At 42.5% G+C, this 12,647-nt stretch overlaps 1 protein-coding gene across 1 annotated transcript in view; it reads right to left on the bottom strand.

Annotated features, from left to right (window-relative positions):
• celf4 (CUGBP, Elav-like family member 4) overlaps positions 1 to 12,647 on the bottom strand; it is an 89,086-nt gene that overhangs the window by 14,692 nt on the left and 61,747 nt on the right. Inside the window, exons 3-5 of the mRNA XM_069678654.1 lie at positions 6,574 to 6,622; positions 1,289 to 1,417; positions 271 to 350 (exon numbers count right to left, since the gene is read on the bottom strand). Coding sequence (XP_069534755.1) covers positions 271 to 350; positions 1,289 to 1,417; positions 6,574 to 6,622 — 258 coding nt within the window. The remainder of the gene's footprint in view (positions 1 to 270; positions 351 to 1,288; positions 1,418 to 6,573; positions 6,623 to 12,647) is intronic.

Genomic DNA, 12,647 nt, shown 5'->3' with positions numbered 1-12,647 from the left:
GTGTGTATCAATAGGCACATGACATAAGCTTGTATCTGCACTTGCACACTCATGCACACATTCTCTCCTGCCAAAGCAAAGCTGTAGTTGGCAGGCGTTGCCTCAGAATACTTATGATGGGTCATATGCAAAGGATGAATTTCCTTACTGGGATTAATAAAGTATAACTTAACTCAACTTTAAGAAGGTAATTAAGCGCTCTGTGACTCATCTCTCTATGTGACTCACCTCTCGCACATAAATCTACGCACACAGTTATGGTGTACTCACAGGCATTGTCTGGCTGCCGTGTAGTGCACTGATGGCTGCCTGAGCTTCAGCGTGAGACGAGTATTTTACAAATGCACAGCCTAGAAAGAGAGAGAGAGAGAAAATGAGGAAAAAGAGAGAGTTAGAGAAAAGTTTGCTGAAGAGTGTATCATACAGTATCACAGCAAAACACTGCCAGTAACAAGACTTCAAGTTAAAAAGTTTCCTGTTTTTCCACCCGGGATGAGTTCCCTACAGCGTTGCAGCAACAAACATTTAGTAAACAAAGCCCTCTTTTCTGAGCAGGGTTGCATCAGTGTTGAACACAGCTCAATAAGCGGGCCAAACACCTCACTCTGACACCATTAACAACTTTGGGATCGTCTGATGGGGCTTAAAATGCCACAGCGTTCTGGTGTCGCTTACTATTGACAAGCCCCGTTGATGAATTTGAATGATCAAGTTCCCAGTAATTATTGAGCTAAAGCCCACTTAGCCGAGTAAGCTGGCTGATGAGGCCTTGTTAATGGAGCTTCACGGAGGAATCAGAATGATCAAGCCCACTGTAATCATCAGGCTTACTTATCATCGGGCCTCATTGATTGGCTGCTAAGCCCGCTGATGAACTTCATGCAGTGAACTTGCGTAGCACTCTGACAACATTTCCAAAGGACATTTTCTGGCGTGACACGCGGTGGTTAATAAGGAGGTCCTCTTGGTTTTTTTCTTTATCAGAGCCATGAAGGTTGACTCATAAGGTTAATGGAGTTCATCTGTACAGCCTTGGTGGCTTATATCTCTCATCCCTGTGGGCAAAGCTTTCACATGGCACCTACCGTTGAATTTGACAGAATCTACAGTATCCTTATGTAACCAGTCCTCTGATGATTGTGAAAAAAACCCACTTTGACATCACTCAACATGGAAGTGTTTAAGGAGAACTTTGCAAAGTCACCAACTTTGAAAGGCCAAATCATTTCTGTGCAGTAGCCTGTGAAAAAGTCTGCTGGCTCAAAGTCATAAACAGCTATAAACTCACCTTTGCTGTTTCCGTCGGGACCTCTGAGGATGGTGCATTCCTCGATGCTGCCGAAGGACTCGAAAAGGCGCCGCACGTCATCTTCTGACTGCTGCTTGTTGAGCATGCCGACAAAGAGCTTTCTGTCTTCTAAAAGGAAACGGAAGAGGTCACGATCAGAGGATCAGAGGCCTTCTGATAATCTACATAAAAACATGCTACCTTCACTGAAATAGCAGCTTTCTGGCTCATGCTGTGCTGCATGTAAAAGAAACAAATCTTGAATCCACAGACTATATGTTAGACATATTTTATACAACCGTTTATTCATGTTACAAGCACATCTTTAGATCTTAGTTTGGTTTGAATTAAGCTATTAGCTTCTAGCTAATTAGTTAACCATTCACATAAGGTTCATGGTCAGGTGCTCAGCTACATATAGACAACATCAGCAAAGCAATAACAATAGAATCACAGTTTAAACATTCATAACAAGTCACTGACAATTTTTTTGTACATTTTAGTGGCAATAATTAAACAGCACACACTCATTCCAAATCAAAGTCGCTCTCAGATTAATGTCTGTAGTGAAATGTGTGTTTGAAATGATGTCGCTGTGTAGCAGAACAATATGCCTGACTTACAGAGTACTTTTTGAATTTCCGGTTTTCCATTTATTGATAAAATGCTCCGACCGTGTTCCTTCACAGATTTTGTAGTGAAAGTTGAACTCATGACCGAGACAGGAAAACCTTTTTCTGTGCAGTTTGTGTCCTATGGGAGCTCAGTTGGCACCGTGCCCTCTGCATGAGCTCTGCTCACAGATGCTTGTGGTACAGCATTTCAAAAATTCGTCTGAAAGCAACAACACAGTACTCGCTCATATTTAGTACTGCTGGCTCAACCTGTTTCAGCAGTAAATGTGTGTTTAGAAGCATGTGCCCAATCCTGTTGTGACAGAAAATACGGTCACTGATTGGCTAATATTAGACTTACAATCAGCTTCCAACCAGTTTGGCTAACAGTTGGAGAGTAGCTCAAAAGTTTAGATAAGAGGCTAGTATGGCTCTCCACTCTACATGTGAGACTTTTACGTGCAGAACTTTTCTTTATCTGAACTGTTTGCCTGAAATAACATCATGCCAAAAACAGGCGGTGTGAAGAAATAGCTACTCGTCTGCTTCAGGCATATTTGCACCGTTGGAGTTATTTGTGCCAAACTGTATTTAAAACTATTTATGGAAGTCAGACACACCGGTTATTTCACTGCTTTACCAATGTTTGTCTACAATATAAAGTTCTGAATTTTTCTCTTTTTACAAAGCACTGTCTGCTCTTCTGTTAACTCCTCTGTTAGCTTGGAAATGCTATATCACTAGCCCCTTATACACTGCCAGTTCAATGCAGGATTATTACGCCTCTGTTACGTTTCGTCTTCTATGTAAAACGCACAGAGACTAAGTCGTTCAGCCTGTGGGCCGGCATCGGAGGTAGTAACAGAGGCGTAACAGAGGCGAAACGGAGTCTGTGTAAACAGAGGGGCTGGCAGGGCAGAACAGCGCTGTGTGTGTTTATCACACCTCGTGCACGTTTGGCTTCCGCAATGCCGGAGCGCTATGTAAAAACACACACTGGGCCAGCTTTACGCTGGCGAATGTCAATGGCCATGGCGGCGGAGCTTAGTTGCGGCGCTAAGGCAGAACTGCAGTGTAAAAAGGGCTACTGATAGACAGGAGGACGCTGGTTACTTACTTTTTACTTTTATCAGTGGACATTCAGCGGACATTAGGGCAGTTTATGCTACTCTTGCCCAAGTAGATACCCTGACCCCCCATAAGACTCTCCAAAGCAACAACAAGGACCTGATCCCTTACTGGATTCCCATCCTACACACTGGGAGGGTCACTAGTTCTTATAGTTGAAGCTACTCACACATTAATTCCAATGTGGCCACTGGATAATTCTCTTAAATAAGATCCCCACTTTCTGTACAGCTGAAACATTATGACTTTAATTGTTTATATCTTAAAGTCTCTTAATACACATTGGTCTATTTCTCATTTATGAACACATAGCATAGAAACCTTTTTGCACATAGGAACTTTTGTCCTCTTTGATCATGAAGTCCAAATTTGAACACTAAAAGCAGCTCCTCACAAAGCAAAAGTAAGCGTTTAATATATGCCGAACAAAAGTATTACAGATTTTTATAATCTTACACAATAATAATTGTACCTATGAGTTTTGACAATATTTAGTCAGACTGAGGTCCAGCATCAGTTCATTATTTACCATGACAGCGTGATTGACAGTGAATGAGTGTGTGAGGGAAGTTGTGACGCAGATGGTGAAAGTGTGTTGGTGCACAACAGTAGCAGATGCGTCGGTGTGCGACTCCGTCTGTTCTTGCGTCACCCAGAATCTGAGCTTTGTGGGAATGGATGTATATGCTGAGAAATTAATGAGCCTCGGTGCAATCGCCTCTGAATGCGCTCTGCAAATGAACGTGTGCGTAGGTGTGGGTAATATTTGCGTGTCTGTGTGTGTGCGTGCATGCGTGCTTAGGGTCCGTTCCCCACTGCCTAAGCCTGACAGGGTGTCCTTGCCGAGTCAACAAGACTAATCTGCGCTCCGGCCTTGCACCAGGGTGGGGGTTTACAAGAGTGGAGCGCACACCAGGAGTGGAGGACACACACATATGCACGCACACACAACTCTTGAAATGTTTGCCCCCCCCCCCCCTTATCTTTTCACACACACATACGCACACATGCACATTCACAGTACACACCTCATTGGTGGACAAAGCTTACAGTTCCCCCGAGAAGCGACCAATAAACATTACATCTTACTTTGGAAAAGGACTGTTAACACGCACACACACACACACACACACTCATATTCAGCTAGAGAGCAAATCAATATACACCAGAGTGTCAACAACGCTGTAAAGTCTCTCTCCAACACACACACACACACACACACACACACACACACACAGCATATATGGCAATGTCTCCCTGATTTCCCTCTTATATTTTAGGCAGGAGTAATACCAAAAATTATCTTTTAAAATGTATTGCCATTTAATTTCATTATTTTAATGCTCAACAGAAGCATTCCTTGCCACATTACATTAGAAATAAGATTTTAAAATGCAATGCATTGCTGAAGATTCAACCAATGACTTCTGACCTTTTCTGCTTGTGACCTCTTATTAAAAAAACTAATTCTAGTGGGGCTCTTTATTCTGTTTCAGATGTCTATGAGTTATAAGTGCTACTTGTACTGTTTTTTTTAACTGAAATAACTGAACAAGGCCCAAAGAGTTTGGATTATATATATATATGTATATTTTTTTTTTTACAAAGATCAGAGAATAGTAAAATAAAGATCTTTAAGAAGAAGAAGACATACTTTATGAATCCCCGAGGGGAACATTTTTCCATTGTTTTTTTAACAAACATGCCACACACATATAGGCCCGAAATACAGACATGCATAAACAGAACCCCATGGACATGCACTAACGGAGAGATGTCAGAATGAGGGGGCTGCACATGGACATGTGACCCGAGCAACTGGGAGGATTTGGTGCCTTTGATTCCCAAGCTAAGTACTTACAAGCTGAGCTACCCTCTACTCCAAAAGCTACCGTCTACCCCGTGAGCTATGTTCTACCCCAAAAGCATCTGTCTACCCCATGAGCTACCATCTACCCCATGAGCTATTGTCTACCACAAAAGCTGCCGTATACCTTGTGAGCTACCATCTACCCCAAAAGCTACCATCTACCCTGTGAGCTACCGTCTACCCTGTGAGCTACCGTCTACCCCAAAATCTACCGTCTCCAACAAACAGCAGAAAATAGTAATTTCTTCTTTTCTACTCCATTTCTCATCTCATGACTCATAACATTTACTTTTTAACCAACAGCGTGAGGCTTGATCCTTACTTTGGTAACCACTGGACTTGAACATTTCTAACAGTGACCCCCATTCCACCAGCTAACAGCCAAATGCTACTGATACATGCTTCCCATTGCAACTTATTTTGGAAACATTTTAGCAATATCCAAACCTAATTTGTAGGAGAGGGGGTTAAATGTTATAGATAATAATAAACTAGATCGGCCAAAAGGCACATTTTTCTTTACATGGATTAGTTTTACTTTTGTTACTCTGAATAAGTCTTACTTGTTATGGCATGTTTTCCACAGTAAGTAAATAATCTGAGCTCTTCTACCACTGCAATTACAAACCTAACACCCTGCCAGCAAAATGTAGCTTTGCTTTCATGCCTGGGAAAGAAGCAGACAGAAATAATCTTGAAAAAATAATATGTGCAGAGAACAGAAGTGGGCTGAGGACAGACATACAGCGAAAGATAGAGCCGAGTAGCAGACAGAGGTATGGACGGCCTGCATTGCCCTCACTTTGCCTCCTCACGCTTGGAGCTCGCCTCCGTTCCCTCCCGCTCCATCAATCATACTCACAGCTCCACCAAACTAAACAGAGGAGGATGTCGCACAATCTCTCTTTCTCTCCTTAAAGGTTCTTTTTCTTCTTTTACAGGCTAACACCTCTCTCCCAGTCCTTACGCTTCACTCTGCTTATCAACCTTCCACTCCTTGCCTGCTCTATTTCCTCTTTTTTTCTCTTTCTCCTCTTTCTTCTGCCTGAAGAATCGCTCTGGTGCCAATTATATTAACAACTGCAAAGTTTGAAAGAGTCCAGCCAAAACTGGTCAAACTGCATCAATCTTCTCTTGTACAATGCATTGATTGGTGTCAGGAGCAGGTCACTACATGTCTAGACTTAGAAAATGTGCTTTCCGCTGTCTTAGCCGTCAATACAGTGGGACGAGCACAAAATACTGGATTATACATCCACTTACAGTCACACACATCTGTCAGTTAAGTTTGCAGCTCATTTGGCTGAGTCGAACTCACAACATGAGTCAAATAGGATTCACTTTGTTGTAGGCAGCGTTATTGAAGGTGACAAAAAGAAGTGACCTGCTTTCCCCTCCAGCATGACAAGGCACGCATGTTTTCTGTGTATGTGCGTGCATATGATGAAACTCCAAGTAAGGAGCTAGAGGCCGCGCCCGCCAGAAAGAGCACTGTTTACATAATGTGTTCTGATTACTGGAGGGTCCGGCCAGGCCGCGCTGTCAGTCCGCGTCAAGGTACAGGGCATCGTCTAATGGGACAGATAATGGTGAGGCTGATGCGTACAGGCAGCATGTTTGTAGGGCTGGAACAAAAAGAAGGAAGGTAGCAAGGAAGGAAGGGCATACAGTACCTCCTCGACTCTCACTGTCTGCTGGCTTCACCTGGATCGGTCTGTTCATCTGTGACAGAAAGAGAAACAAAGAGAGGAAAAGAAGAAGGAAAAAGAGTCAGTTAGCATCATCATGTTACCGCACATCTCCCCTCCAAATAAAAACTTTTTTCGAATCACTCAGCCAAATTGAGGGTAAAGTATATTGAAAATCTCCAAAGCTGAAGCACTTATAGCCATTGGGGGAATAGCTGGTTGGGAATATGGGTTGGAAATATTATTTGATCTGAGATGAAAGGAGGTTGGAAAGGGGGATAAGCAGAGGGATGAAGGGAACGATAGAAAAAGGGATGAAGGGAGGATGGGAGAGGTAACTCTGGGTCAGCAGAGCTGCTGTGACTGTGTGTGTAGCCTCTCTTTGGGGGCTGCTGGGTGCTTGTGTGCTATCATGATATGATTTAGATATAATGTTGTGCATGTACACACATGCATGAACCATATTCACACAGCGGCTATTTTCCTCTGATGTTACGCTCAGGGGAAGCTCAAGCGCTGTTATAATGTCATACAGCTGTGCTTCAGGTTGTTAGTCACATACATTTAGGGTATCTGAAAATCATTTTAATATTTTTCAATTGAACAGCAATTTAAAAAAGAGCAAATATAAAAATCTGGCCATATTTCAAGTTAAAAAACATAGGATAACCCATTAACTACATTTAGACAACAGCTATCGTTAGCATTACACCACTTCCTAGCTGTTAGCTAAAAAATAGCTGAAAGCTAATGTTACCATTTGGAATTGTTACACGACATGGTAAAAACATTACATTAGCACATCGTTAGCTAAGAAATGGCTGAAGCTAATATTACCGTTTTGAAGTGTTACACGATACAGTAGTAAAGGAGTAAATACTTAGATAATGTCGGCCTAATGTTAGCTAAGAGTTAACTTCCTAGCTTACATTACATTTGCGCACTGTTAGCTTGGAAATGGTTGAATGCTAGCATTAGCTGTCGTCTGACCATAGCAAATGGGTTATTAAATACGTCATGTCACCTTGAAATATGGCCCTATGACACTTTTTTTTTTACGATCGACTGTCTTTTCGGTCCCTAAGTGTTGAAATGGCGACAATGATCCTAAGTGTATGCGACTTTTAGCCTGAAACATGGCAGTAGAAATTATACCATCATTTGAGCTTGCTCAGACATCAGAGGAAATTGCCACTATGTGATTAGGGTGAATGGAGTAAAATCAACCAGTACACAAACTTAAAAATAGCATGTAGGAGTTTTCACACTCCTAAAACTCACTACAAAATGTTCTTGCACATTCTTCCCTTCATACAAGTGCTAACGCGTACACGCACACACATTTAAACACACACTGCCTGTCCCCCAGTGAGACCTTTCCACAGTGTGTCCGCCGAGGCCCTCCTTTCATTTCACTCCTGCCTGTCAAACCTTCCCTCTCCGCCTCGCCACCCTGCTAAACGCTCGCCGCCAATCAATTTTTAATAATGCCAATCGCCACGCTGCCAGGAGGAATAGAAGGGAGGAGGGGGGAGAGGAGAGGAGAGGAGAGGAGAGGGGAGGAGAAAGCTGAGCGGGAAAGGGGGAGGAGGAGGGAAAGGTCAAGGTTCCGTGCAGCATCAGTGTTTTGCTAAATGTCATTAAATCTTTTCTTTTGAGTTTGCTGATACAGTCATCATCTTAATGAATCTTTCAGATGATTCACCAAAGGCAAAACCTCTGAGCACGAGGACACAATGTCACGACGCAAACACAATTAATGCTCGGACCTTCAGCCTCTGCTGGCGCTCTGCTGCTGCTAATATTAAATCACATCATTCTCCATAACACTTATTTGAAATGGAGTTACCCATTCCTTCCTCTCCCTCGTCTCCTCCCTCTCTTTGACAGCCAAGAGAACCCTACTAATGTTTTTAATGCGCTGTGATGCATTATTTATCAGACTGGCTGTTGATATGGAAAAAGGACGGGAGGGGATAAAGAAATTGGGCGATGGAAAAAGGGGAGTTAAAAATGAGTAAAAAAGTGAAAGAGAGGAAGAAGGACATGAATTAAAAAGCTCGCCGGATAGGAAAGTGGAGAGATTTTGAAACCCAACAGGAGGAGAAAGAAGAGAAACTAATTGAGAGGGGTGTTTGAGGGGAGAGAAATGTGGTGATAAAAAAAGGAAGTGGGCGGAGGAAAGCGGAAAAGAGGACATAGGGGGAGATGAGGACATAGATCAGAGTATGGGACAAGGTCAGCCCAGTGCTCCCGAGGGTCCTATAAGCCTGCATACATATCGGCTTTTTTACCGTGACCCATACAAATGGTCTGGCCTCCATCTGACCTAATTGTGTTCCACCACCACTGGTTTTATATGCAAGCAGCGGTCTTAACCAGCGCAGCATGAAGGCACCGACCTCCTGAGGTGATGGTTAAGGATATGTTTCTGGGCTTAATCTCACTTTGCACCAAGATTACAGGGCCTTTAAAATATATGAGTTAACTTTATGTTTAACTTTTTTAAAAATGTAGATCCTCGTCAGAATTATATTCAGATTTTTCCTGGACTCTCTCTTAGTAAGACTTAGATTATCAGTATTTGTGTCAGTATTTGCGAATCACCTCATGATTCACATCAATGCCAAACCTTTGTCGCATTTTTAATGCAACAGATCTTACAATGAAGAGAGTAATGAGATATAAAAATGGTATATGAAAAATATAAAATATCTTCCATCTCCTGAAAAATGTAAAATTACAACCCCCTCCTCCTTTTCTGAGTCTCCCAGTGCGAACAATTTTGGCACTGTCCCTAATCGTCACATTTATTTTGCATAACATGTAAAACTTTTATTAAAAGTGTAATCCTTCATTTTCTTTTAATATTCTAAATCTACCTATAACCCCATAAACTAACATAATAACTCACAGATTAATCAGTGACTCTCCTTATTCGTCATCCCTAGTTGAGCAGCGACACGCAGAATGTCCGCTCATGAATTTTCAGCCACAGTTCAAAATAATGTTAAGTGGTTAAACCATTATTTTCTTTTGTCACTGAGAGCTGAGTGGAGTTTCATGGGCTCTCTATCAGTGGTTTCCATTATCCCGGGCCCATAAACTGCTTCAAGGTCAGCTTTATCATCCTGCTCATAATGGGGTGAGTTAGCACCAGCCCGCTGGACAACCGATCCCAAAACAGTAGTTAAAAGCAAACGCTGAGCAGCTCAGATAGCTCCCCTCTGATGTCTGCGGTGGTGCTAGCCAAAGCCAGATGGCATCGTCGAGCAGCAGAAGCAGTACAGTCCACACACACAATACTACGAGCTCTCCTTAACCTGATGCCAGAGTGAGAAGCCATCTACATTCACACAGAAAGGCACCGAGATGCCGGCATACATATGTATATAAACATGTACAGGCTTACATGGACTACATATGCACGCTTACACACAAGCTTGGCTCATACACAAACATGCACAAATAGGCCTATGCATCCATCCAAGCATGCATGGAAACATACAACAGGACACAAATAATCACACACACACAATACATATGTAAATGTGTCCTTGTGAGTCAACATGTGCTGCAAATTGGCTCATCTCTCAGCATGCACGCCTAATACCTCGCATGTAGCGTGAGTTTCCTGCTCAGCCTTGTAAATGCGGCCGCCTATCTATCCACGCCTTTAAAACACGCGCACACACACACACACATACTCACACGCAGGCTAAGCTCCATTGTTGCTGAAAGTCCACCTCAGCAGCCTTGTGTTAGAGTGGCCTTGGTGCACCACATGATCGACAGCTCAAAAAGAACTGCGGCTACACAAATGCACGGGCACACCCACCCACACACTCTTTGCTACACTCCTCTGTTGATTATGTAACTCAATGACAGCGCTCTGCCTCACTGCTGCCATAGATTCCCTGCTAACTAGAAGCTGAGGGAATACATGGTCTGCATGCAGCCTGTGCTCTACCAAAATGGTGAGTCACTCTTCTGAATCAGTCTAGTATTGCCTGAATGTCTAGCGAGGCCCACAAGATTAGCTCAAAACAGTGTGGGACTTCAGTTTGCTATATTGGATTCTACCTCGAAATGGGACAAAATTGAAGTCTGATCGGAGTTGTGCTGCTTACTGTATTGATCCCACTGCGTGCAAACCACAGAAATGAAGTTACAAAAACACTGTTAGGATGACAACTCAATGGGAATTCTATCTGCTGGATTTCTGTGCGATACCTTGTTATGTCAAATGTGCCTCAAAGACAGTTTATTACAAGTTGCTCGGCATCCAAAAACACCACACACACAAACTAATTCATGCACACAAGCAAGGACACAAGAGCGCACAGTCACTCACACACCCATCATTGCCTGTGAAAAAGAATATTGAAAGTATGCTTTACGAAACTCGGGAGAGGAGGTAGGATTTTCTCATTTTCACCCTTGTCTGGCAGATGTGTTTTTTGCGAGGGAGAGAGAGAGGAGCAGTGCAGGCCAGGTCATTTCATTATCACAGTGAGAAAGCACTCCATGAAACTCTCCCAGGGAAGCAAGGGAGGCTGCCTTCATAATATTCCTCCTCCTCTACTATTGTCAAAACTTGCTCTATTTTACATTCTGCAGCTCAAGGCCCTTTTTTTTCTCCAGCGTTTCAATCACTTTCATTCTCTCTCTGTCACATTTGAATTCCGAGGTGTTTGGGTTCTTTCTTTTCATACATATATTTACTGCATCTTAAGTGTACTGTATAGAAAATCAAGTATCTGATAGAGCACTTCTGCAGGAGCAATACCACAGGGTCTAAGTGCAACCAAACGCCGGCATTCATTCTGTCAAATGAACCACTGGCACTCGACCTGGATCTGCTTTCCAAAGTATCTCAGCATGCACAACACACATCTTGGGATGGAAACATGCCAATGGAAACATTAGCTGAACAAATATGGTTATAATCCTGAGATGCTTTTGGGAGCAGAAGCCATTGTACGCAGGGGGAAAAAACCTCAGTGGTAAGATAAACTGAAAAACGAGAAACATTTAGCGGGAACGTAATAGATTTCAGCAGTGGTCAGAGGGAGGACAGCCTATTTTAAAAGCATTGATTATACATTAATTCACAGCAGCATTACACTCGAATGGAATACCCCCCGTGTCTCCATCAAAGCTCCAACAGCACATGTAAAACTTTCATTTTATTGACTTTTGCAACCTCTTGAGTCGCAGAAGTATTTTACAACATTTGTAGCAAAAGGGCAGCTAACGCACTTCTACCCCCGCCGACACCACCACTGCAGACTGCAGAGAGAAGAGAGAGAAGTAATGTGACTAATGGAACTGGAATCAGCCTGTATGAGGAGGGAAGTTATTTTTTCCATGGCACAAGATGTGTTCATCAGGAGTGAAATTCAGGTCAGTCAGTCAAAAAGCATCGCCTCACAGCAAACTCTGTGATCCTCTTTGCTAGTGCGCACGCTAATTTTGGTAACACATGTTTTCATATCCAGCCAACAAGTCACTCTCAAAAGAGTGCGAGACAAAAAGATGCTGTATTTAACATTAAGGTTGGTAATGAGCTAAATTTACCCAATGCTAGCGACATGCTAGCTCATGTCCTATTCAGTGGTGCTGCTGAATAGGACATGAGGTGCAGTTAAAAATGTTTCTGTGACTACAGTTCCTAATGTATGCATGACAAAAAGTATCCCTTCTCCTGAATATTTTAGTGACAACTAAATTAAGTTAGTGGAGCAGGCTTTTTGGTTGTTCGGTTTGAAATATGTTTTATGCTAGGCTGTCGACATGTTGTGTGTGTGTTATGACTGAATGATTAGAGCCTGTATTCACTGGTAAATACTTCCACTAAAGTGGTAACAGGATTAAGCTAGTGAAGTAGTTTCGACTTAAAGCATCATTACATGAGTATTTTTTTGACAGTCCACTGGGTCATTAAAGGTTATTCAAAACAAGCTAGTTTAGCTTGTTTTAGCTAGCTATTTAGTTAGCATCTAGATTTCTTGTGCTCTTTTTGATGGTGAGATTGTAATTTCAAGCTTAAAACAGAA

Source organism: Semicossyphus pulcher, unplaced genomic scaffold (assembly GCF_022749685.1).
Source record: "Semicossyphus pulcher isolate SPU_LCO1_2020_fin unplaced genomic scaffold, fSemPul1.0.p SCAF_3, whole genome shotgun sequence".
Taxonomy (NCBI): domain Eukaryota; kingdom Metazoa; phylum Chordata; class Actinopteri; order Labriformes; family Labridae; genus Semicossyphus; species Semicossyphus pulcher.
The sequence above is the reverse complement of the archived record's forward strand: the minus strand, read 5'-3'. Positions and strand labels throughout refer to the sequence as shown.